General features: G+C 38.3%; 1 protein-coding gene across 1 annotated transcript in view; it reads left to right on the forward strand.

Moving 5' to 3' along the window:
• PRDM10 (PR domain containing 10) overlaps positions 1–27969 on the forward strand; it is a 103851-nt gene that overhangs the window by 26070 nt on the left and 49812 nt on the right. Inside the window, exons 7-13 of the mRNA XM_006873085.1 lie at positions 5197–5269; positions 6785–6902; positions 16954–17083; positions 17489–17731; positions 19502–19513; positions 23015–23362; positions 25439–25594. Of these exons, the coding sequence (XP_006873147.1) occupies positions 5197–5269; positions 6785–6902; positions 16954–17083; positions 17489–17731; positions 19502–19513; positions 23015–23362; positions 25439–25594 (1080 nt within the window). The remainder of the gene's footprint in view (positions 1–5196; positions 5270–6784; positions 6903–16953; positions 17084–17488; positions 17732–19501; positions 19514–23014; positions 23363–25438; positions 25595–27969) is intronic.

A 27969-nucleotide genomic window follows, 5' to 3' on the forward strand; every position in this document is an offset into this window, starting at 1 on the left:
GATGGTGCTTAACAACAACATAATAATAATTCCTGGTGTGGCACTGTGGGCTAATGTGCTGCACTGCAACGTAGCTTTGAACCAGAAGGTCAGCAGTTCAAGCTCACCAGCTGCTCCTTGGAAACCCTATACAGGGTCACTATGGGTCAGAACCAAGTAGATGTCATTTAACAACAACATAATAATTCCACAATAAAATTGAATCAACACTACAAAGCTTTTGTGCCCATCAGAAGCTTACATTAAGTTTTAAGTTTAAGTATAAAGTTCAGGGTAAAGAAGTAGTTGTTTTGAGAGGCAGATTGGTATTTGTGATAGAGGGATTAAAAATGGGGTCAATCAATTTCATTTGTCCATTGAAAAGAAGAGTTAGTTGGGAAACTGGAGTTTTTATACAGTGAAATTCAAATGTATGGTTGTAATTCTCTTCTGAATCTGAATCTGAATACTTCATTTTATCCAAGGAATTATATGTGTTGACTTCTGATTTCAGGAGTTTATTTTGGGGGAGATAATAATAGGTTACGCATTGGGCTGCGAACCGCAAGGTCAGCAGTTTGAAACTACCAGCTGTTCCACAGAAGAAAGATGAGGCTTTCTGCTCCTGTAAAGATTTACAGCCTTGGAAACCCTGTACAGGGTTGCTATGAGTCGGAACTGACTCCACGGCACACAACAACAACAACAATTCTGTTTTCAGTATTTATCTGGATGTTAACTCCAGATTATAAAATTTTTGCTTGTGGTTGTAAGGGAAAATTCTTCTGAGGTGAATCACTTTTTTTTTTTTTTTTTTTAAAGCTATGTTAGGAACATGGTTATCTGCTTTGGATACTTTAAAACTGTCTGATATAAATGAAAAATGGGTGAATAATGAACACATGATTTAGACAGTGCCACCATGTGATAAAAGTTACACATAGATACCTCTTTATAGGAGAAAGGAGTCCAGGTGGCGCTGTAGGATAAGGACTGGATTGCTTACCACAATGTCAGCAGTTCAAATCCACCCACTGCTCCAAGGGGAAAAGATGTAGTTTCTTGCTCCTGTAAGGATTTATAGTCTCAGAAACCCTAACAGGTGACTATGAATTGGAATCAACTCGATGGCAGTGGGTTTGGCTTTATTTTTGGTTTGGGGGGTAACAAAGACCAGGATTTTGTTCAAAAGCTATGTAAGACCTATGCATTTGAAACAGCGTCTAGATAAATTCGTAAACTTTAAAGAATATATATAAGAAAAGATTCGTAACCCAAACCATCTTTCTCAATAAGTTCTAGTTGAGAAAAAGAAAAGAAAAAAACCTGATGTGTAGAAAGCAGATTAGTTTCTATTTAAAAGCAATAGAGGTAAAGACAGAAAGATAATGAAAATGTAACTGTTGAGTATAATGAAGAATTAAAACAACAATAATAAGCATGAAAACTGAAAAAGAGTTGTATCTGTGTCTTAGTATGCCCAGATAGACAAATTTTGGGAATAAACTTTATTTGGAGGAGGAAATAAGTAGTAAAGAAACTTTTGCAAAATTTTCAACATTGATAATTGAAAAAGCCTCCAAGTTACATTTGTTGGATATAAGTTAGCAAACATAAGTGACTATAGACCCATGAATGTAAGAGCTCTGAAGCATAGGAAAATTCATTACAGAATTGCAATGTTTTATAGAATATTTCTGACAATATATACTAAAAATGTCCTTGGCCTGACAACCCAAATCCTTCAAAATTAGCCTAAGGAATTAAGTATAAACAAAGATAAAACTAGATACTTTAGAGTTTTATAGTGACTATCAGACACCGTGATTTTAAGGTATATTATTTTATACATCATTAAGAAGAAAGATGCTGCTAGTTAAACTTTATTACTGTTCTTTAAAAAAAAAAAAAAAAAGTTGTGAAAACAAACACAAAGTCACCATACTTTTTCCCCATATACTTGCTACTATACTCTTTTAATCAAAAAGAATAGTTATTTTACACTTAGCAGGAGCTACTTTAGACTTCTTTAAATATAGTTTGTGTATCATGTATCACTCGTATATACAAAAAAAGGCACAGATAGACAAAATGAATTGGTTAAGGTATAAACTATTCTATGTTTAGAGTCCAGTTGTTTAAAAACTCCTGAGTGTTATAATTAGTCATTGATGTTTGTGTTTATCTATATATTGTTATCCTCTGTGCTATCAAGAGTATTGATGATGATACAGTATTTTTAAGGTAAATACTCAGCTCTTGCCTCTGGGATCTTTTTATAAGTTACCAATACTTTTTCTGCAAGCTGTGATGCTGTACTTTCCTATTTACCTGAACTCACATTTGTCTTTGTCCTCAATGGAAGTGGTTTTTGATAAAAGTCATTAGGAAGTTTCAGATAAGTTGATTTTGATATCATAATTTGATATGATAGGCCTGAAGGATCTGGCCCACCAGCCTTTCATTGCTTTGAAACTTATTTGTTCTGAGGGACATGGCCATTTCTTTTGCTTTCAGTTGTGTAGCTTGGCAATTATTAACAAGTCATGGAATGCCAGTGGTGCATATAACTGAATAAGACGAGAACAATACAAATCTCTTGACCAAGTTTGTATAGGAGCAATGAACAAGCAGCGACAGCTACAACATGAGAACTACTGTACAATGTCTTTGATCCTAAGATATTCTGATTCCAAAGATGTCAAAATGTGAAGAAATGCACATCTTGGGGTTGGTAAAATAGGATATAATTTATAACAGCAAAAAGATAAGCTACCTAGCAATACAATAGAATATTATTCCACAGTTAAAAATGAAGTCTTCCTATAGAAATATTATCATATATATAAAATTTTTTTTTACAAAAATTATATACATGAATTTAATGTTTAGTATATTGAGCTCCTACACTAGGAAAAGACAAACGTATTTCTTGTGTTCAAGAAACTTGTGTTCCAGAAAGTGTATTGGTATGGGTTCTCTAGAGAAGCAAAACCAGTGAAGCTTATTATATATGTACATATAAAGAGACATTTATATTAAGGAAATGGCTGACACAGTTGTAGAGGTGAGCAAGTTCCAAGTCCATGGGTCAGATGAACCAAGATTGGCAGGTCAGACAGTAGGCATACAACTTGGGCAGATAAGATAGCAGGCTACATGCAGATGACTCCTGGGATTAGCAGGCCATAAAGCAGACCACTGGCTCAAGTTCAAAGAATTGGAGGTTGGATGTGAGGCAGATGCAGGATCCAGATCCAGCAGAAAAGCATGCAAGCTTTACCCAGTTGTCCAATATATTGGAAGTAGACCACACCCCTGAGGAAACTTCCTTTCAGTTGATTGGTTACTCACAGCAGATTTCATCATGGAGTTGATTACATTGCATTAGATCTCACCTTGGAAGATTTACTACATCTTAACTGCCAAACCACTGAGAATCCTGGCCCAGTCAAGTTGACACCAAATCTTAACTATCGCTAAGGGAGATGGACAAAAAGATATAAACAAGCAAATAATATCAAATAATGTTCAGTGGTATGAAAGAATCACGTGGTGCAGTAAGAACGTAAAATAGGAAAGGTAAGGGATCGGGTTAGATATGGCTAGGAAAGACCTTGTTGAGGAGATGATATTTAGACATGGAAAGAGAAGGAACCAGCACTATAGAAAGGGTGGAGAGGGGTGGAGGGAAGAACCCAACATTCCCACTAGTGAAATGCTTGGGCAAAGATTCAACGCGTTTATGCAATGGAAAGCAGGTCTTCCTGACTGAAGGGTAGGCAAGGGAAAGTGACCGGAGCTGAGGGTACTTAGCAAGGCAGTGCTGAATTATGCAATTCATTGTGTATCTTCATGTAGCATTTTAGGTTTATTATGAAATGGGAAGCCATTGCTGGGTTGTAAGCATGGGAACAACACAGTCTGCTTGTGTTTTAAGGAGCTCACTCTGCAACAGTGTGGATAATGAATTTGAGGGAGCAAGAGTGGAAAAGAGTAGGCTAGTTAGAATACCACACAGTAATGCAAATGAGAGACCATCGTGGCATGTATGTAGGTGGCAGTATCGGACATGGAGAACATCTGAGATACATTTGGGATACAGAATCATCAGTTCTTGCTAAAAACTTACAGAAGAAAACTGAAAAATCAAGAATACCTTTTAGGTAGGGGTGGAGTGTGAGTTGGGGGCCATTGAGAATTAAGTTTAGAGCATGTTCAATTTGAGCAGTTTGTGAAACCTCAAAAGTATCAAGTAGTATGCACTTAGCGGGAACCTTGAGGGAGGGTCTGGAATGGAGACATTCATTGGGAAGTCATTAACAAATCTGTGTTGAAGAAGTACAGCTGGAATGTTCTTTAGAAGACAGGATGGTGAGACTTTGTCTCACACAGTTCAGACATACTATCATCAGGAGGGAGCAGACTTTAGAGAAGAATCTCATGCTTGGTAAAGTGGAGGGTTGGTGAAGTATAGGAAGACCCCAGTGAGATGGGTTGGCTTAGTGGTGGCAGCACTGGGCTCAAGCATAACAGTGATTGTGAGGATGGCACAGGACTGGGCAGTGTTTTGTTCTGTTGTACATAGGGTCATTATAAGTCAGAACGAACTCCATGGCACCTAGCAACAGCAACCACAACAGCATAGCATTGGTTGGGAATGGATCTGATAACCTTAGGGGAAAGTTAGAAGGTTCTGGCCTAGACTTGGAGGAACACCAATATTTAGCAATCAGGGAAAAGAAGCAGCCAGTGAGGAAGGAGAGAGTAGAACACTCAGTAGAATGTGGCAGTATTGGAAACAGTCATTGGCAGTCTTAATAAAGTCTGCTTTAGTGGCTTGGTAAGCGTGGAAGTCATTATGATTGCTGTTGTTCCTGTTAAGTGCTCAAGAGTCCATTCTGATTCATAGCAACCCTGTATAGGATTTTCAAGACTACGTTTTTGTGGTTAAATAAGATAAGAAATCAGAACAGGCTTTGGTTTATTTAGATGGGAGACTATAATCTCTTTTCAAGTTGTTCTAACAACAAAAACATTTTTTTTAAAGGCAAAAGAAAGCAGGGTGTCTTGGCAAATGAGCCTCCTGACTGATGACTTGCCAGAGACGGATGCTAGAGGCTTGTTTCTTTTGAACAGCCTGAATAGCTTTATGTAAGCATGCTGAGAACATCTGGTAATGGTCCTTAGTTCTTGTTGATGTACTGGTTCTTGCAGGTGTGGTATGCTGCATCCTATGCTGAGTTTGTGAACCAGAAAATTCATGACATTTCTGAGGAAGAAAGGAAAGGTGATTGGACTTTCATGTTTTACATTTTCTATATGAATTCAAACTGTATATATTGAATCTTTATATGACCTCTAATTTGTCTATCTTACTGTATTTTAAAAGAGATTCCATTAGGATTTTTAGAGCTACACATCTAGTTCTAGAATCAAATTACAATGGCATTTACATTATGTACTACTGTAAAACAGTATTTAATATCATGAAAACATCCCAATATCAAATTTGACCTAGATCGGAGGGCGAGCTTATCTAGATTTAATCATCTCTGACAATTTAGCACAGCAGGCATTGGGCTTGGTTTTAAATGTAAATGTTATTGATGTATAACCATGTACAAACACACACACAAATCATAAGTATCTAACTTGATGAATTAACAGAGCAAACACTCCTGCACCCAGGTCATAAAACAGAAGCTTACCAATACCCTAGAAGTCCCCTGATCTTCTCTTCCAATTCTCTTTGAGTTCTAATGAACAGATAAAATATGCGTGCTTTTGACCTTTACATAGATGTAATCGAATGATGTATACTTTTTATGTCTGGCATCGTTTGCTCAATATTTTGTTGGCGAGCTGCACCCATATTAGTGTCCATACATGGTTGGCTCGTTCTCCTTGCTGTTTGGTATTACACTGTATGAATGTACCACACTTTACAGTCTGTTTCACTACAGCTGTTATTTTGGGCTGTTTACAGTTTGGGACTGTAATTAAGATTCTCACTTGTCTTTTAGTATGTCTTTGTCTTGGTGTCTAATGTGTGTCTCAAAGACAAAAATAGACTAAAAATTAAAGGATGGGGGAAAAATGTCCAACTAACAGCAATAAAAAATAAGGAGGAGTAGCAATTTTAATTTCTTATAAAACAGACTTTGAGGCAAAGATCAGCATAGGAAATAAAGAAGGACATTTTATAATGATTATGAGGTCAAAAGAAAGAGAGAGAAAGAATGCCACTGACTATTCCTATCCTTGTCTTTTAGTGAACATATGGTTGCATTTCTGCTAGCACCTATCTAGGAGTGGAATTACTAGGGCATTGAGTATGTGTATGCTCAGCTTTACTAGATAATTCTGAGTATTTATATAAAGTGTTTATATTGAGTGTTATTTTTTTAAGTTGTAATAAAATATACACTCAGATTTCGAAATTTGGGTTTGAACCATTAGGCTATTTAGATACAACTAGATTGCCATTGTAACACCTTTTGTCTTTTCAGTGTGATGAGTTTGTATATGTGTGTATATTATGGGGTGGTGTGAAAGTGTTTGTTCCTTTGATGTCTTACAAGAATATGTCAGAAAGAAAGAGCCTAAAAACCAACTCTCTTTCAAATGTTAGCCCTTGATTTCTTAACAAACCTGTGATGCAAATGGTCAACTGTATACTTTATTTGTGGTTAATGGACTCTCTGGATTAAAGCTTGATGGGGATGGTGGGGACACTGGGTGTTTGGGACTTACTGGTATTTATTGACCATCAGTCTCTATGACTTCTTTCCTATGAGTGCAGTTCTTCGAGAGCAAGAGAAGAATTGGCCCTGCTATGAATGTAATCGCCGATTTATAAGCTCAGAGCAATTGCAACAACATCTCAATTCACATGATGAGAAACTGGATGTATTCAGCAGGTATATGTGAGGGGAATGGGTTCCAAGCTCAGTTTTCAAAGGTCCAGAATAATTTCTGTATTGCCTGTAAATGTATAAGTGTTCCTTCATGTGTGTCTGTGTATACGCATGCCATTTAGGGAACCAGATAGGTTTCTGCAGGAAATGCTTTACTTGTCATTTCCTTTTTTAACTCATGCACCTCACTTACTTTTTGTCTATTTTCCAGGATACCCAGTGACTATAAATTGGAGACCCATTTAAGCTAGTTAAGTGTCCTTTAACTGGACTCCTGGTGTGGCGCTGTGGGTTAATGCGCTGGACAGCAAAGTCAGTTTGAACCACGAGGTCGGCGGTTCAAGCTCACCAGTCACTCCTTGGATACCCTATACAGGGTTGCTTTGCTATTTGTCAGAACTGACTCTCCTTTAACTAAAGATTCTGAAATAGGGATTCTCTAGATAGCAGATACCTTCAAAATGGTCTGTATCTGTGATTCTCAGATTGTTTCATTAGTACTGTTTCTTTATCAAGCGAAATAATATTTTAATTCTAAAACGTAAAAAATACATATGAAAGGAGGACTAGATAGAATGAAGTAGGCAGGCAAGGTGTTAGAGGTAATGGTCAGAAATTTGGATTTATTCTAGATGTGATGGGAAGACTTTAAAGAGTTCTGATGAGGGAATATTGTGGTATCAGTTATTTTTTTTAATAATATATTTTATTTTTTGTGTTGAGAATATATACACAGCAGAATATGCATGTATTCAACAGTCTCTACATGTACACTTCAGTGACATTAATTACGTTTTTACTCTCCTTTTCTGAGTTGTTCCTACTCCACTGATAGACGCTCACTGCCCTCTAAGTTTCCTGTGTAAACTTTTAAGTTGCTGTTGTCAATTTGATCATAAAAAAAGCACAGTGCTCATCAAGACACACATGTTTTACTAGTTATGCTAAACTGTTGTTGTTTGATTTTAAGACCTCAGAGGGTATTTCTGGTTTTGGGTTTAAGGCTTAAAGATTATCTTAGCTATGGACTGTTCTGACCGAGGACACAATAGAAGGTCCTGGATACAATGGGAGGGAAAAAAAATAGAATAAAATTCAAATTCCTATAAAAAACTGCAATATGCAGATGATACAACCTTGCTTGCTAAAAGTGAAGAGGACTTAAAATACTTACTGATGAAGATTAAAAAAAAAAAAAAAAGTCTTTGGTATGGGAATGGGGATAAGAATCTTGTGGTTCAATAGTGTATAATTGCTGACTGACTGCAAATATAAAGGTAGACATTTTATAACAAAAGGAGGGGAGTGGCTGATCTTGCAGTCCAGGAATGGAGGACCTGGGACCATCAAGGGAGAAGAGCAGAGTGCAGGACCCTATCCAGAGAAGCAGCATTGACGCCAGAGATGGAGGCAGAGACGATGACGTGGAGAGATGGAGCGGCCAGGGACTCTGGACTCTGGGAGGGAGAGGGTCTGTGTGTTGATGGCCAGGGGGCAGGCTTGCAGGGTATACCCTTTGGCTGTTTGATGATGCATGCAGGGAATTGTTATCATTGCAATGAAACGAAATAAGACAGGATGAATGTAAAGCTAATGTTTTCCCATGTAAACTATCACATAATTCACAATAAAAACTAAAAAAAAAAACAACCCGAAAAACCTTTCGCTGAATAATCAAAATGTCTAGTCCAGACATCAAATGTCATATTTGTACATAGGATGTTGTAATTGTTAGGTGCCATCGAGTTGGTACTGACTCATAGGACCCTATGCACAGGTAGGATAGGTAGGATTTAATGTAATTTATTATTCAAAATGCGTGGCTTGTAAGTTATATTTCTCTTAGTTCATTCTATTTCCTGTCTCCAATTAAGTCTTTAAATTCTACAGGTAAATAATTTAGTATAATATTCTACTGATTTTGATTCAAAATCCATCTATTAAATGAGTTTGAAATTAAGATTTGACTTTAAAAAAAAAAAAAAAAAGTATGGGTTGCACCTCAATGTAAAGAAAGTAAAAATCCTTACCACTGGACTAATAAGCAACATCCATATAAGTGGAGCAAAGATTAAAGTTGTCAAAGACTTCATTTTGCTCAAATCAACCATCAACACTCATGGCAGCAGCAGTCAAGAAATCAAATGATATTTTGCATTAGGTAAAACTGCTGCTCAAGACCTCTTTAAAGTGTTGAAGAGCAAAGATGTCAGCTTGAGGACTAAGATGTGCCTGACCCAAGCCATGGTATTTTCAATAACCTCATATGCATGTGATAGTTGGACAGTGAATAAAGAACGTTGTAGAAGAATTGATGCATTTGAGTTATGGTGTTGGAGGAGAATATTAAAAGTACCATGGATCACCAACAGGACAAACCAATCTGTATTGGAAGAAGTGCAGCCAGAATGCTCCTTAAAAGCCAGGATGGCCAGACTTGGTCTCTCATACTTCAGGCATATTGTCAGGAGGGACCAGTCAGTTCCTGGATGTTTGGTAAAGTGGAGGGTCGAAGAAAAAGAGGAAGACCGCAAATGAGATGGATTGGCACAGTGGCAGTAGTTGTGGGCTTAGGTGTAGTAATGATTGTGAGGTTGAGGTTGGCGAAGGATCAGGCAGTGTTTTGTTCTGTTGTGCATAGGGTCACTATGAATTGGTACAGACTTGATGACATTTTAACAACAACATAAAAAACTAGACTACAGACTAATAGAGACTAGAAGAAACTATCGCTTTAAGATACCTTTAGGTGGCACTGAAGCAACTCCTGAGGTCACCTTTCAGTCAAATAATAGGTTAGCTTATAAGATAAACAATACCACCTTTGAGTAATGTCCTCCCTTAAACACTCAATAGTATGACACCAAACCATCAACATTTACCCAAAAGAAAACATGAGAAAGCAAGGAGAGGAGGGAAACTAGACCAATGGAATCAGAACAAACAGAATGGAAATAACATGAAAATCATAACCAATGTTAATAGAATAGATTTTGCAAGAATTGTTCAATGGAAACCTGATTTGCTATGTAAACTTTCACCCCAAGCACAGTTAAGATAACTTAAAACAAATTATAGATGATTTAAGAAAAAGGATTTTCAGGTGTCTGTCTAACTGAGACTCCATGACTGAGAATCTGAAATTTTGAAATTCTGTTCTGCATTTTCTTCCTTTTGATCTAGATTCCTCTGTAGACTTTTTGATCAAAATATTTAGTAATGACAGCTGGGCACCATCCTGTTCTTGTAGTCTTATAGCAAAGGCGGCTGTTGTTCATGGACGCAATTAGCTGCATGTTTCATTTTTTTAGGAGAAAATGAAATCCTGTTCTTGACTTCCCTTTAACTCTGCTGTTCCAGGTGAATAGGGACCTGTTGTTTTTGCCTTGGATGAGTGTTTGCAAGCTTTTAAGGCCCAGGTAATCCGTAAATTAGGAGATACAATAGAAGTATTAAACGTGACATTTGGCCAATCAACTGGGGTATCATATGAAATCATGACCATAACCTCTAAACCAAGATACCAAACCCATGAGGTGTTTGCTTAGATATAAGCTGCCTTAGCAGTTATGCGCGCTCTCTCTTTTTTTTTTTTTTTTTTGGTAGTTATTGAAACATGCTCATATTTATTACAGCTTTTGCAAATTAAACTTTATGCAGGTGTACAAATTATTTTTTTGAGTTCTAGTGTGGTGCTGTGGGTTAATGCACTGGACTGCAAAATTACCAGTCCTTCAGGAACCCTATACAGGGTCGCTATGGGTTGGAACCAACTTGATGGCACTTAACAACAACAGCAAATTATTTACAGCAACGACATTAATCAGCTATGAGCCGTACCTTCAATCAATGTCGTGTTTCTATCATTATAAAGCTCCTGGCTCTAGCTCCTGGTAACCCCTAGGGAAGTTTGGTCTCTACATTTTTCAATTCTTGTCTTTTTTATATAAGTGAAGTCATGCAATATTTGTCCTTTTTTGATTGATTTATTTCACGCAGCATAATGTCTTCAAGTTCCATCCATATTATAGTATGGACCAAAGCTCCACTTCTCTTATTGCCTAAGTAATTTTTTATTGAATATTACTTATCCATTCATTTTGGTTGTTTGCATATTTTGGCTATTGTGAATAGTGCTGCCGTGAGGACTGGTGTTTAAGTATCTGCTTTCAAGTCTTTTGGGTATGTATTACTTACAAGTGGAATTGCTAGGTCATAAAGGTGCACCTGACCCAGGCCATGGTGTTTTCAATAGCCTCATATGGATGTGAAAGCTGGACAGTGAATAAGGAAGATCATAGAAAAATTGATGCCTTTGAGTTGTAGTGTTGGAGGAGAATACTGAAACTGCCATGGACTGCCAAAAGAACCAATAGATCTGTTTTGGAAGAAGTGCAGCCAGCGTGCTCCTTGGAGGCCAGGATGGCTAAGCTTCGTCTCTCATACTTTGGACATATTGTCCGGAGGAAACAGTCACTGGAGAAGGATGTCATGCTGGATAAGGTGGAGGGTCAGAGAAAAAGAGGAAGACCCCTAATGAGATGGATCAGCCAGGTGGCATCATTGATGGACTCAAGTGTGGCAGCCGTAGTGAGGTTGGCCCAGGATCAGACATTGTTTCGTTCTGCTGTGCATGGGGTCGCTATGAGTCGGTTCCGACTCGATGGCACCTGACAACAACAACAATAATGGTAGTTTTGGTTTTAGTTTTTTTGAGGAAACACCATCAATTATGTTTTTTTTTTTTTTAATTAAATGTTTTTATTTTGCATTGAGTGAAAGTTTACAGAGCACATCATCAGTTTCACATTCAACCATTCATATAGCTTGTTTCATTACATTGATTATTATCCCCTCCATATATCATCAGTTTACAGTGTTTCTCTCTATCCTCTTTAGCTTTTTTTTTTTTTTTTGGATGTGGGGGGGACTTGCCTTTTTGGAATTTACAGTCTCAGCTTTTAGGGAAGGTTTTTACATTTGTCTGTGGATATCCAGGGCTCATGTATGAGATTACTAACAAGCATTACTGAATAATCAGATGAGGGACACAATTATGTTTTTAAAAGGTCACTCTGGATTAAAAGGACATTTAACTTTTAACAAAAGTGAAACTGGGAAGACCAGTCAGAAGCCATTGCAACAGTCCATATGAGGAATAAAGGTTTTTTGAACAGGACAGTACTAATGGGTCAGTTGTAAGCTTGTTTGTTGACTTTTATTGTATTTGAGTGTGTAATAGCATTTTGGAAAGTAAGAAAGTGAATGGGCCAGGGAAGTACAGTGTGGTTGGCCGCAGAATTAAGAGCCCACATGAGGTTCATGGTCGTGAAATTGAAGTGAGACCATTAACTGAGCTGAGTGTGGTTTTCCAGCTGCATTCAGCTGTAAGGATGCCGGGCAGAGTGAGTAGAGCATTGGATTAAGCATATGTAGCAGAGGCAGAATAATAAAGCAATATTGAGGATGGGAATAGATTCTAATTAGCTGTGAAGGTTAAATTGTGGAAGAAGAGGAGAGAAAACATCAAGAACGGTGTGGAAATGTGAATAGGTGGCAGAATGATAGAGATGCTAGTGAAGTTAAAGAGTTGTCAAGGGTTAGCATACCAGAGAGACTGAACTGGAAGCTGGGAAATAATCAGAATATGTGTGTGGGAGTAAGGGGTAGTGGTGAATGGAACTGGGATGAGAGAGGTTCTGCATTTATGATGATGACAAGGTTCATGACACATCCAAGGAGTAAATACCTGAGGTGGGTTGTTGTTGTTGTTAGGTACCATCGTGCCGGTAGCAACTCATAGCAACCCTGTGCACAACAGAATGAAACACTGGCCAGTCCTGGGCCAACCTCACAATTGTTGCCACACTTGAGCCCATTGATGCTGCCACTTGGCCGATCCATCTCACTGGGGGTCTTCCTCTTTTTCCTGACCTTCCACCTTACCAAACATCATATCCTTCTCCAGGAACTGGTCCCTCCTGACAATATGTCTGAAGTATGAGACACCAAGTCTGGCCATTCTGGCTTGCAAGGAGCACTCTGACTGTACTTCATCCAACATAGATCTGTTTGTTCTTTTAGCAGCCCATGGTACTTTCAATATTCTCCTCCAATACCACAACACAAGTGCAACAAATCTTCCATGGTCTTCCTTATTCACTGTCAGCTTTCGCATGCACATGAGCTTATTGAAAATACCATGGCTTGAGTGAGTCAGGTTCCCCTTAGTCCTCAAACTGATATCTTTGCTCTTTAACACTTTAAAAAGATCTTGTGGAGGGAAAAAAATAAGTGTTAAGTCACTGCCTGCTATGTGTTCCTAAGACTATTCATGGCACTGTTACTATTTATTTTTGTGTGTCATCGAGTCAGTTCCAGCTCACTGCAACCCTGTTTCTGAGGAGTGACAGGTAGGTTTGAATCACTGACCATGTGGTTAGCGATCCAGTGCTTATCCTACAACAACTCACCAGGACATTTTTGTACCATAATGTGATTTTTGGTTTATATGTTTGCTACCTCAACTAGACATTAGAGAGTAGAATCTGTCTCATTTAGCTGGGTATTTTCAGTGCCTGACTGACAGCATGATACATAATAGATAAAATGTTGGTTAGGCAATTGTTAATGAAATTTGAGACAACTAGGAAATTTTTGACTAGATTTAGCAATTCTGATCAACTATCAGTTTTTTTGTTTTCTTTTAGGTGTAACATTAAAATTGAAGTTATGTTAAAGCATTAATTATATTTTAGAGATACTTACTGATGTATTTATGGATGAAATTGTATCTTGAGTTTCCTTCAGAGTAACGGGTATATGTATGGAGAAGTGAAGGGGTTAGAGATGGCTTGAGATTGGCTATGACTTGATAAAAGATCAAATAGAGTAATGGCTACATCAGCCTCACTGTGGTACTTGCACTTGGAGTCCTGGTGTGGCACTGTGGTTTAATGCACTGGACTGCAAAGTCAGTTTGAACTGCAAGGTTAGTGGTCCAGGTTCAGCAGCCACTCCTCAGAAACCCTACACAGGGTCACTATGGGTTGAAGCTGACTCAATGGAACTTAACAACAAAAACACACTTGCATAGTTCTATAATAAAAGAATCTTGTAAGAGTCCTGGAAAAATGTATACTTTTTTTACATTGATAAGTGGATGAGTGGAATAATAAAGCCTGATCCTATTAATTTTATAGACATATTTGAGTTCTGAGTTCCTTTTATTAAGGATTCTTTGTATGTTAAAAAAAACCTTTTGAAGGGATTTGATGTCTAAGGATATCTGTAGGATCCTTAATGTTGTAGGATCAACACTGGGCCATGAACCACACACAACAAGGTCAGCAGTTCAAATCCACCAGCTGCTCCTCACAAACCCTACACAGGGTCGCTATGAGTCGGAACCGACTCATTGGTACTTAACAGCAGCAACAACAAAATGGAGCAGTTGAACTCCTGGTGTGGCACTGTAGGATCAGCAGCGGACTGAAAATTACAAGGTCGGCAGTTCAAACCCACTAGCTACTCCTCGGAAACCCACAGCGACCTTATGCACGGCAGAACGAAACACTGCCCGGTCCTAGGCCAACCTCACTACTGTGGCCACGCTTGAGTCCATTGCACAACATAGAGCAGTTGAATTAGAAATTTGTTTGAATCTCCTAGAGGCTTATAGTAAAACAAGCCTTTGAATGTAACCACATATCCTGGATGGAATATGAGATGAGACCAGGGCAACAGAGGAAAAGAACTGAGTCTTATCTAACAAGATATTTCCTAAGAATATACTGTGTAGCACGTTCTACCTTGTCTGCATCTTTCGTATCATCTCAGTGATGTGCTCATGCTTTCAGAATTTTCAGTACCTTTATTGGCTACACAAAGGCTTTTAATTGTGTGGATCATGACAAGCTATGGACAACATTGTGGAGAATGAGTATTCTAGAACACTTAATTATGCTCATGAGAAACTTGTACATAGACCAAGAGACAGTTATTCAAGCAGAATAAGAGAACACTGAATGGTTTAAAATTAGGAAAAGTGTGGGCCAGGGTTGCATTCTTTCACCATATTTACGCTGAGCTATAATCCCAGAAGCTGGATTTTGTGAAGAAAAATGTGCTATAAGGATCGGAGGAAGACTCATTAACAACTTGTGATATGCAGATGATACAACCTTGCTTGCTGAAAGCAAAGATGGCTTAAAATACTTTCTAATGAAGATTAAAGACCACAGCCTTCGGTATGAGTTGCACTTCAATGTAAAGAAAACAAAAATCTCTACCACTGGACCAATAAACAATATCTGTATAAATGGAGAAAAGATTGAAGTTGTCAAAGACTTCATTTTGCTCAAATCAACCATCAACACTCATGGAAGCAGCTATCAAAAAATCAAATGACATTTTGCATTAGGCAAATCTGCAGCACAAGACCTCTTTAAAGTGTTCAAGAACAAAAATGTCAGTTTGAGGACTAAGGTTGGACTGACCCAAGTCGTGATATTTTCAATAACTTCATATGCAAGTGAAAGTTGGACAGTGAATAAGGATGACTGTAGAAGAATTGATGCATTTGAGTTTTGGTGTTGGAGGAGAATATTGAAAGTACCAGGAACTGCCAAAAGAGCAATCTGTTTCGGAAGAAGTACAGCCAGAGTACTCCTTAGAAGCCAAAATGGCCAGACTTGGTCTCTCATACTTTGGACATATTATCAAGAGGGACCAGTCCCTGGAGGAGGACATCATGCTAGGTAAAGTGGAGGGTCAGCGAAAATGAGGAAGACCCCTCAGTGAGATGAATTGGCACAGTGGCAGCAGCAGTGGGCTCAGACCCAGCAACGATGTGTGGATGGCAGGACTAGGCAGTGTTTCATTCTGTTGTGCTTAGGGTTCTGTGAGGTGGTACATTATAACAACAACAAACATACTGCTAATGCTTTGAATTTTTAGAACTTTTTTTTTTCTGAATAGTTTAAGACATCTCTTGGAGTTATATAGAGGGCAAAGATGAGAAATTTAGAGAGCATATATTAGAAAGATAGCTATTTCCATTAGGGAAATTATTCAGAAAAAGTAATAAAGTTGGAGGAAATTAAGGTCTGGGGAGAGTCAGAACCAATGCAGGGTGGGGAACTTTTTCCTGCCAACATTAATAACATCATTTGCTTGCCATACAGAATTATCAACTTATAAACTAGCCTGCTGTATTTGGTCAAATGTTTAATTAACTTACCCCTCTGCGGTTCAAGCTCACCAGCTGCTCCTCGGAAACCCTATACAGGGTTGCTATGGGTCGGAATCAACTCAACGGCACTTAACAACAACAACGACGATGTGATGGCTAAGGATCTCTGGTAGCGTAGTGGTTACAAATTGGGCTGCGAACCTTAAAGTCAGCAATTCGAAACTACCAGCTGCTCCGTGAAAGAAAGATGAGGCTTTCTGCTTCCATAAAGATTTACAGCCTTGGAAACCCTGTACAGGGTTGCTGTGAGTCGGAGCCGACTCCACGGCACATTACAACAACAATGTGATGGCTAAGGAGCTCTGGTAGTATAGTGGTTACGAATTGGCCTGCGAATCTTAAGGTCAGCAGTTTGAAACTAACAGCTGCTCCGCGGGAGAAAGATGAGGCTTTCTGCTCCTGTAAAGATTTACAGCCTCGGAAACCCTGTATAGGGTCGCTATGGGTCAGAACCGACTCGATGGCACTTAACAACAACAACAAATGTGATGGCTGGAACTGCGGCTGCTTTGGCAGAGCCAGACCAAATGATTTTGCAGGTCTTATGAGTCCTGGTGTGGCACTGTGGGCTAATGCGCTGGACTGCAAAGCCGTTTGAGCTGCATGGTCTTTCGGTGGTTCAAGCTCACCAGTTGCTCCTTGGAAACCCTTTACAGGGTCGCTATGGGTTGGAAGAGACTCAACGGCACTTAACAACAATAGCATATGTCTGTGGCTGGGTGTTCCCCTTCGTGATCTAGAGGAATATGTGTTGTAGAGTATTTTGTAGAAACTGACTGCAACCCTATCTCTTGTCCCTAGAACAAGAGGCAGAGGAAGGGGACGAGGTAAGAGGCGATTTGGCCCAGGTCGGCGGCCGGGACGTCCTCCAAAATTTATCCGCTTGGAAATAACCAGTGAAAATGGAGAGAAGTGTGACGATGGGACACAGGTAGTTGGGGTATGGGGGAGAACTACTTTTTACATGCTGGCTGAGATGATACACCGCAGGATTGTTTCTATACTTAAATATAGTTGGCTGAAGATTTGAAATTGATAGGAAATACTAGAGGGTGATTTTATGTTTCATTAGTTTAAGCAATTGAAAATTATGATATTCTAGAATAGTCAGATCATATTCTTTTCCTCATAAGCAGTCTAGAATATATCATAGACTGTACATTTTTGTGAGTTTTTTCCTACTTAACTTTTCCAGAAGGAGAATCTTTTTTCTAATCATTATAAATGTGGTTATTTAACGATAAACAACAATTCTAAATCTTATCTAACCGTCCTTCTAGAACCAAACTCTACCTAGGCAGGGAAATAATGCTGGTTATATGATTTGCAATTCCAGGACTTGCTACATTTTTCCAGCAAGGAGCAGTTTGATGAAGGTGAACCAGCTACACTGAATGGACTGGATCAGCCAGAACAGACCACAATCCCCATCCCTCAGCTGCCACAGGATGCCCAATCATCTTTGGACCATGAACCTGAAACACACACCCTGCATCTGCAGCCACAGCATGAAGATAGCGTGGTGCCCACCCAGAGCTCTCTGACAGCTGACGACATGCGTCGAGCCAAACGCATCCGAGTAAGTCAGGAAAAGTGGGTTCCTCTCTAATCACTGATGACTTTTGCTCTGCCAACTAGCTGTTTAGCTGGTTGATTTACAGCCTTTCACTATCCCCTCTGATATCTTGCATTTGGCCCATCACATGCTTGGTCTCCTTATTTTGAAAGAAACTGTTAACTGGTTCTCAATAATTTTGTATCCTACCGTAGATTGGAATGACTGGTCCTAGATTTGATCAGTTGAGCAGTGACACTGAAGCCTAGATTTGGATAGCTCTAAACTTCCTGATTGAAAATGGATAAATAAGTACATTTAATTATAATCATTTGCATCATAAGACAGACTAATCTGTGCCAATAACTTCATAGCTCACAAATTCATTTTGGGTAACTGAATTTGGTTATCTATAGTTTCCAAGAGGAGATTGGAAAATGTCATTACTCATCAAAGTCCAAGTCTTACATGTCTGTGGCCAGACGTTCCCCACCTCTGATCTAGAACAATAGCTGTTGTAGAGTATTATGTAGACGGGCAATCTGCACATCCAGGGATATCTTTTTTTTTTTTAATTTAATTTTTTTCTTGTTGAGAATATATACACAGCAGAACATATGTGTATTCAGTAATTTCTACCTGTGCAATTCAGTGACATTGATTACGTTCTTCAAGTTGTGCACCCATTCTCACCCTCATTTCTGTGGCTATCTTGAAGAAGACTCTCAGCTTAGGAGCTAGGTCAGCGTCTCACTGGTATGACCTGTGTCCTGGGTTAAACCATACTGTTGTAGGGCTTTTGTGACTTCTTTTATTACTTTATTGGTACGGTCTGAGTGTGAGTTACGAACTGTTCGCAGGGGTTATATGTGGAATATGATAGGTTTGGTTAGATAAGTATCTTTGCTGGCAGTTTATATCCTGAAAACAATTACTTAACACTCAGATTTGTGGCAGCTCAGAGTGCAGAGATTTTTACTAGTACTTTATGTGTAGATGAAAGTGACCCTTGGTAAAATTTCCCAGATGTTACCATTTCTAGATGGATTCCTTTTGTCTTCTTACTTGTCTATGAGGAGCTTGTATTTCTTTTTGTCTTATTTACCTGTAGGCTAGAAGGGACCTTGAAAAATAGTCTAGTCCATACCTTCATGTAATAATGCATTCTATTTAATCATGCATAGCCATATGATAGTGGTGAAGTCCTCTGAGAACTGAGGCTAAACCGCCTTCTCTGAGGGCCCTGGAATCGAAACATATAAAGTCTTTAGTTCATTGTATAACATTTTAAAAGGATATATAACCATACATAAATATAGAACAGAAAGACAAAAAACTATTAATTAACATCTTTCCACCCACAATTCTACTTTATTTCCCTCTCTGCATTTCTCTGTCTTGCCCAGCTACTGTCTTTTCTGCTTTGGTAGTCCTGAATTTTTTGCTAACTACAGAGAAATACTTACAAGATTTAATTTTTTTTTTTTCAAGGAAAAAAACCTAAAACCCACACATGTAATGAAGTTGTGGATATATAAGCACAATCTATGTTCTTTGAATAAATTGGGTTAATGGTTTTAGTACATAATTCCTTATGTCAATGCAAAAGTCATGTATGTGACTTATGGAGGTCAGTCTTAGGTGAGCCGTATTTTTTCCTCACACATTCTACAAAGTAGGGCTATATATTTTTTCATCTTTTCTATCCAGGTTGGTAATGACCAACTGAAGGGAAGTCTTCCAATCCAATTGGTAATGTAACTATTTTTCTCTCCTCTAATGCTGCCTGCTCAGTTGGAGCTGCAGGTAGGTTTGTTTCCTGTGTTTTATATAACAGAATGTTACTTGTTTGCCTGAACTGCTGTTCTTTGCAACCTGTACTTACTAAATCCTGGTGGAGACTACAGTTTGGTTGCTAAATCAAATGCAAATTATTCCATGAATAATTATAATATATTTGCAAATACATCAATCAATAAATTATGGGCCTCAGTTTCTTCATATACTAAATGAAGGGATAGGACTAAGTGATCTCCAAGGTCCCTTCCAGCTTTAAAATAATTTGGAATAGTATTGAGTTCTAACTATAGATTCAGCCCTGTGCTAGGTACCAATTACTATAAGAGATGCAGCATAATTTTCACTTGAGCCCTGCCCGCTAGAAACTTATAGTGTAGTTAGGGAAATATTGCTAATATCAAGTAGTTTACTAGTCTGTGCTGAAAGAGAGATAGGAGTTAGCATGATGGGAAGAAAGTATACTGTTTCAGAGGAGGCTAGCCATGGGATTGAAGACTCAGACACAAGACTACTTCTGTTATGGTTATGGGATAGTAAAAAACATGAGCTTACCACAGTTAGGATACCAGGTGAGGAGTGAGGTATGTTGGGCGGGGAGCCCACAAAGGCTTTGAAAGCTGAGCAGAAAATAGGTCAGAGAAAGGTTGTTAAAGAAACATGATAGTTTGGTTTCCTTTTTCATCTAGTGTCAGGATCAAAGTTATATGAAAATTGATTAATAGTTTAGGTTCTGTTAGCTATTAATATCAGACTTTAGAGACATTTTATTTATCTGCAAAGAATCTATTGTCTAAGAATTCATTACCACGTGAGTTGATGAATATCCTCATCAGAGATTTTGCAGCTATACTCTTTTGGCATTCTTATAATAGCTAATATGCCCTACAGTATGGAGTGATAAACTATTTGGAACTCAGAGACCAAAGATCCATTATCTCTACTATGTGCTGACTCCACTATGTTTCATGGTTTCTGTTAGAAAGGTATGCTAACTGTGGCCCTGAGCCACACAGAAATCCTTATAGTAGAAATGGCCTGCAGGTGGATAGCAGTTTTAGCATGCTCACTAACTTCATAATGTGAGGATCACTAGCCAGAGAAGTATAATCTTGTTCTTGAGTACTTAGACAATGTTCAGGGTTCTGTTAGAAATTAAAAAGATAAGGATAAGATTTGTCAATAGAACTAAAAGTGGAGCCAGGTGGCTGCTCAATTTAAATCAGTGTCTCAGGGCACTCAGACTAATCAGAAATGACAGTTTACTGATTAGCGTAATGCACCAAAACAAAACTGAATTCTGGACTTGGCACCCAAGGATAAATGGAATCTCAGTGGGACCAAGATCATTTGTTGTGCAGCGTGTCAGTCCTTGGAACTATGACTGATCTGGGATAAAGGAAATGATTCTTAGACGCCAAAAATGCTATAAATCTTGATTCTCCTGACCTCAGGCCAGCATTTGTCTATCTGCAATGTTTTAATAAAGCTCTGAAGGTAGCACAAATAGTGAGAACTTTTATATAAAATATTAAATAGAGTACAAAGCATAATCAAGTGAAAAGTCTATGCTTTGAAAAAGGTCTATCCTAAAGATTTCTGCAGATGCTATAGAAATGACCTTGATGTATATACATAGATGTCATATATATGTATATTCACACGTACATAGAGTTTCACTTAAAATACATTTCATGAATTTTCCAACTTTCATTGAACATATCCTAGAAGCTAAGCAATTTATTAACTGATTTGTTATAGAGAATAAACTATCACACACACCCAGGCAATTGTTCTTATGCTTGAGTGGTGGTGGTGGTTATGTGCTGTGGAGTCTGTTCCAATTCACAGCAACCCTACATAGGGTTTCCGAGGCTGTAAATCTTTATGGGAGCAGAAAGCCTTATCTTTCTCCCATTGAACCACTGGTAGTTTCAAACTGCTGACCCAAAGGTTAGGAGTCTGATTCGTAACCACTATGCTACCAGAGCTCCTTAAGCTTGAGTAGGTAGCATTTTAAAACCTCTCTCCTAGTCTTGTGAGATTAACTCTGAAAAGGGTATTTCTATTTTATAGTAATAGACAGTTACATAGTTCAGCATTTTCACCAAATAAAAAATAGTTATTTTGCTTTTTCCTCAGATGATTATTTTACATTAAATTTAGTTTGATAGTTTCTGCTTGTGAGTAATTTGAAAAGTACAGTACTCATTGTTTACTGTATGTTTCCCACTGCACACATTGCATTTTGAACTCCATTAACCCTTTAATTGCTGTTTCCTCATAGCACATTCATTCACAGAAATATATTTTGAGGGATTTTTCTCCCTTATATATCTTATTCTGAGCTTTCCTTCTGATACTCTGAGGAACATATGAATGTGTCTCATTATGGTGTACCTAGAATGTTGCTCATGTATTCTCTGTGTGAAAGATGACCCTGCTGATCTGCTCTCAGTAGAGCATGAGTGGTTTTTCCTGGAGTAGTGATGGGTTTGCATTGAGTATCTGCATCCTCTCACTTGAATTCCTTTATAACAATTGCATGAATTTACAGACTGGCTGGATATCATTAGCAGTGCAATCTGTGACGGAAAAGAACAAAAACAAAATGGACTGATCTAGATAAGGAATATGACAAAAAGCCTAACGTTTGTCAGCACGTCATTCTAACCAAGGGAACTAACCGACTACATTGGAACCTTGTCCTCTGCATTTTCTAAGTGGAAAGTTATTCAATGCATATATTCCACTTTATGTGTGCTGGTGCCTATCATGTGTCGTAAACAGGCACAGTCACATGGATCCTAACCTTGTATTTCCTGTTAAGTTCTCTCTTTTTAATGAGATACAATTCACATGCCATAAAATCTGTACTTTTAAATGACGTCTGTTAGTCCATGAATTTTAGTATATTCCAAAAATTGTGCAGCCATCTCTGCTAGCTCCTGAGCATTTTATCACGTCAAAGAGAAACTCTATTTCCATTGGCAATCACTCTCCATTCCTCCCTGCCTCCCTACCTCATCTCTCTAGCAACTACTACCTTTAGTTCTTTGTATTGCCTTTTTTGTTTTTTGCTAAATATGTTAGTCAAGTTTCAAATGTATCTTTTCAAAAAAAACAAGTAATTTTTGACTGACTTCTCCAATCTCATCACATGTGTGTGACTCCCTCCAAGTCTTTAATCTTTCTTCTACTCTAGTTTGGAATTTTTAAAAAATATAAATTCTATTAAGAGCACTTCTTTAAATATGACTTAAATCTTTCTAAAAGAAAACACATAGACCAAAAAAACCCCCAAAATAAACCTGTCTTTTCAAGATGAACTTCTTTGGGGATAGCTTCATTTTTACTATCTTAACCAGAAAAATCTTTCCATAGTCTGCCCTAAACTTTAAATTCCTAGGGAAAGTCTGTGGTTTCAAAGTCCATTCTCTCTGTGAATGTGGGACACACATGCACATTTAAACTCCTCACTAAATAATAGTATTTGTGTATGTCTTTCAGAATGCAGCTCTTCAGCATCTGTTTATTCGGAAATCCTTTCGGCCCTTTAAATGTTTGCAGTGTGGAAAGGCCTTCCGTGAAAAGGACAAGCTAGACCAACACTTGCTCTTCCATGGGCGGGAAGGGAACTGCCCTTTGACCTGTGATCTCTGTAACAAGGGCTTCATCAGCAGCACATCCTTGGAGAGCCACATGAAACTCCATTCTGATCAGAAGACTTACTCTTGCATTTTTTGCCCAGAATCCTTTGACCGCCTTGATTTGTTGAAAGATCATGTGGCCATTCATATCAATGATGGCTACTTCACCTGCCCAACTTGTAAAAAACGTTTCCCAGATTTCATTCAGGTGAGTGTCTACTACTAAGATTCCTATTATGCTATGCATTTCCTTTTTTTTTTTTTGGTAAGATAAACTGTGGTTTCTTGGAATACTGAGACCACTTTCAAGCACTTGCATTTTCATCAGTTGAGAATACTTCAATCAAACTACTTTTGGTAAACAAATATTTTGGTAAACAAAAATATTACTATAACCCTTAATTGTCCAAATCAAACTTTGAAATTTAAGTATGTAAAGTATTACAAGTAATAAACACCCAGGCCTTTAATTTGAATTTTAATAAATATATTAAAAATCTTTTGCTAGTATCTATATATTACTCATAAAAATAGACTATGTTGTTATTGTTAAGTACCATTGAGTCAGTTCCGACCCATAGCCATCTTGTATAAGGTTTCCGAGGAGCGGGTGGTGAGCTTGTGAACCACTGACCTTATGATCCAAACCGACTTTGCAGTCCAGCTCGTTAACCCACAGAGCTACACTAGGACTCCAAAATAGTCTTTTGTTGTTGTTGTTGAGTGCTGCTGAGTCAGTTTCGACCCATAGGGACCCTGTATAGGGTTTCCCAGGAGTAGCTGGTAAGCTTGAACAGCCAACTTGTTGTGCAAACCAACTTTACAGTCCAGCTCATTAACCCACAGTGCCACACCAAGACTCCAAAATGGACTTAGAAGCCCATTTTCTGGGTTGTAAACATCTCCCTAGCACTGTGGTTTCCTGTCGTGCTTTATTAAAGTGATGATGTTTGGAGGGAAGCCAAGAAAGCTGTAGCATACTGTATTTACTTATCAAGAATTTACTGCCTCCCTTGTACTATATTCTTTGCTGAAGCAAAGTGGGTGAAGATAAATCCAGAATATTCAAGTTTTTATTAGGCTTTCAAGCGATAATGTTGTGAAATGCTAGTCTATGAATCACTGAGTCTAAATACCTAGTAAGAATCCTTTAAAAACTTACTTTTGTTATTATTACCAAAACAAAAGGAGACTAGGATTTAAGGATAGTTCTGCTAATGTTGAGAATCTTGGAAATTTTCTCACTTCATACAAACAGCTGGGGAGGTTTGCTTTAAAGCAGAATCTACAGGCAAGAGAGAATCCAAAAATAATGAAATACAATGTCTTATAGAAATAACTGGATATGACTCACAACTAAGCTCTTCTGTATAACTCTTCTTTAGTGTGTACTCTGACTAGGAGTTTCCTGAGGTTTGTAGTTCTTTATTGAAGTTATCTAGATTTTACTAGATACTTAGATTCAATGATGCACAGACTAGCATTTAACACTACAGAACTTTACTGAAGTTCTGGTAACGTAGTGGATACAAGTCGGGCTGCTAACATCAAGGTCAGCAGTTTGAAACTACCAGTTGTTCCATGGAAGAAAGAGGAGGCTATCTGCTCTTGTAAAGCTTTAACAGCCTCGGAAACACTATGCAGGGTCGCTGTGAGGCGGAACTGACTCGATGGCACACCACCAATACTATAACCACCACCAAAAACAAAGGCAGTTCATCCCAATTAAAGAGAATTACTTCAATGTAGTACTGCTGTCATGAAAGAGTAATGTTTTCTACTGTATCTAATTCATGTCTTTAATTCTTCAGAATCTGATTTTATAGAAAGATAGAAAAGGACCAATTATTAGAAGAGTCTAATTTTGTCTGTATTATGTCAGAGGCAGGAAAACAGTGAGGAAGTGATTTATTTGTTGTCTTCCTGTGGATAATTTTTTGCAAGATTTATTTAAACTCAAAGGAACTCTTCTTTTAATCTTAAAAAAGAAAAAGAAAAGAAAAATGGGCTCCAAGCAATCAGGCCTTTGACCAAGCTAATATCTTTTACCTCTTCTGGTCATATGGGAGGTTTTTAAGACTTTCTGGCTCTTGTTTTTTTCTTCTTCTTTGTGACATGGACAGTATATGCTATTGAGGCCAGTTATGACATCAGATTGGGTTACATTTCCAGGTTGATGAAATCCATGGTAATGCATTAGCTCCCTCTAGTGTTTGTAAATTGTCTTTTGTCATTTCCCCTTGTGCCAGCATCCCCTGAGTTTGTCTGTGGTCTTCATTGCTAGGTGAAAAAACATGTGCGCAGCTTCCACTCTGAAAAGATATACCAGTGTACGGAGTGTGACAAGGCCTTCTGCCGTCCTGATAAATTGCGCCTTCACATGCTCCGACACTCCGACCGCAAAGATTTTCTGTGTTCTACGTGTGGAAAACAATTTAAGGTAATGTAACCAGTGAGCAGCTATAGTTCTGGCTATGGAAATTATGTTTGGACACTAAGGACAAGTGCCCATTCATTTCATCACTTTGCTTCCTAGTTACACAGAACTGGACTTGAGATACATGAAAGCCTTGTGCTCAGGCCTAACTTAGTTATTATGACAACCTAAGGGAAATGAAGGGGAAAATTCATCTATAAATGAATGAAAAACTATGATAAATTTAGGTGACAAAACATATCTTAGTTTCCAAAAGTAACTGATTCAAATCCCCAAATCGAATATAATGATGAAGCATCTTCTTATAAAATAATCCACGTACATAACCACACCAGGACTCTACCACACCAGCATAAGATCCTGATAATTGAGTCCTTAAGACAGCAGGGCTCTACTGAGCTAATGAAAGTGGGAAATCTGTAGAACAGAGTACTCTGAGGGCTTAAACTGCTTTGGTGCATGCAAATGACTTCAAAATTTAAATAAATAACCTGATGATATGCTCAATTCAAAATAAAAAGTTTAAAGGAAACAAAATTTTTTTTGAATAATTAATAATATCAGTAACTTGCCCATGACTTAGATGAAGCAAAGGAAAACCCTGCAGGAGACTCAGAGATAAGAGATTTTTTTAAATTGCAAAACAATGAAAGATGCTTCATTGAGAGATCAGATGATATTGTAAAGATATCACCAAGAGTCACTCTTATGATTGTAGGTCACACTGTCATAGAAACTAGAAAAAAGGTATAATGGATTCCGGAGGTGAAAATAAATTTTAAACGATGTTATTTGATATATAGGTTTAACAGAAAATATTTCTACATATATATGAGGGGGCTGGCAGGTTTGAACCACTCACCTTTCAGTCAGTAGCCGGGCACTTTAGCCACTGTACCACTGAGTCTCCTGTAAGGCTATAACTCTAGTAATTTTTCTAGAAAACAAATCTGATGTCATTTCTCTGCTGGAAAACCCTGTAATAACTCTTCATTGACTTCAAGATTGGCTCCAAAGTTCTTAATGAGTCAAAGATGTTATATGACAGACCCCTAATACCTCTCCAGCCCCGCTTTCCACTTTGTTCTTTGACTGTGCTCAACTACTTGGACGTACGCTACTGTGATTTACCCTCTCTCTTTGACCTTTGCATTTGTTCTCCCTGTTGTCCTCTGCTTGAAATCAACTCTCAACCTCTGATGTCATTTCACCTGGCTGATGTCACTTCACATGGGGGCTTTTCTTGATTGCATAGACTAGATTAAGTGCTGCTCCTATGAATTTCCACAGGGACTTTTACTTATGTTCCTGTCATAGCATATTGTTAATCATCCATATTCCTAAACTAGGCTCTGTGAGGGCAGCATATGTAAAGACAATGTAGGGCTGTCGGACTTTAGTAGACAATTTGATAGAGAAATACATGTGTAGATTTTAAAACAGTATTATTAATACTTTCATAGTGGAAAGAATCAAATACTATAAAAGGGATTGACTGATTTGGGACATAGAGAAGACTTTGTAGATGAGGTGACACTTGGAATTCACTGAAGCATGGAGAAGGGTTTGCCAGTGGAGGAAAGGCATTGACAAAGGAGGGAATATAACATTTGAAGCAGAGTGTGCGACTGGGTCTACAGAGGTATCATGTCAGGAGATGGTGAGATGGGCAGTGTTTGGAATACATGGTAACGGGTGTATGGTGAGATGAAGCCTAAAAAGTAGATTCAGTCCTGTTTATTATGTTAACTGTTTAAACTTACGATGAAATGAACACAGAGATGCTTTCAAGCTGGACCCAAACTAAGGCAGACACAGTGACATGCAGAGAAAGGCCCGTCTTCAAGACGGATATCTAAGGGAGAGTTGATCGATCCTGGTGCCTGATGAATATGTGAGGGATGAACAGCAAGGAATTGAGAGCTGTAGTTTGGAGGGTTAGGTGTTTGGGAACACTGCTGATACAGCTGGAGGTTTAGACAGGAGGAGAGAGAGTGTGAGGCAAAATGAGTTTGGTTTTGTAGATGTCAGGATGGCAAGGCCTTATGGAGATAACGGCATTCAACAAATATAGGCCTGCCCCTGCATGTGCAGCGTTGTAATGTATCCTTGTTTGACATTAAAATTTATGTAATAATTCATTTAAAATTGGTGCATCTGTTTGAAGTAAATATACCAAACCAAACCCACTGCCATTGAGTTGGTTCCAACTCATGTTGTTGTTGTTGTTAAGTGCCGTCGAGTCGGTTCCGACCCATAGCGACCCTGTACAGGGTTTTCGAGGGTGTAAATCCTTACGGGAGTAGAAAGCCTCATCTTTCTCCCGCGGAGCGGCTGGTAGTTTCGAACCGCTGACCTTAAGGTTCGCAGCCCGATTC

The sequence above is a fragment of the Chrysochloris asiatica genome, unplaced genomic scaffold, assembly GCF_000296735.1.
Source record: "Chrysochloris asiatica unplaced genomic scaffold, ChrAsi1.0 scaffold00222, whole genome shotgun sequence".
In the NCBI taxonomy this organism is placed as follows: Eukaryota; Metazoa; Chordata; class Mammalia; order Afrosoricida; family Chrysochloridae; genus Chrysochloris; species Chrysochloris asiatica.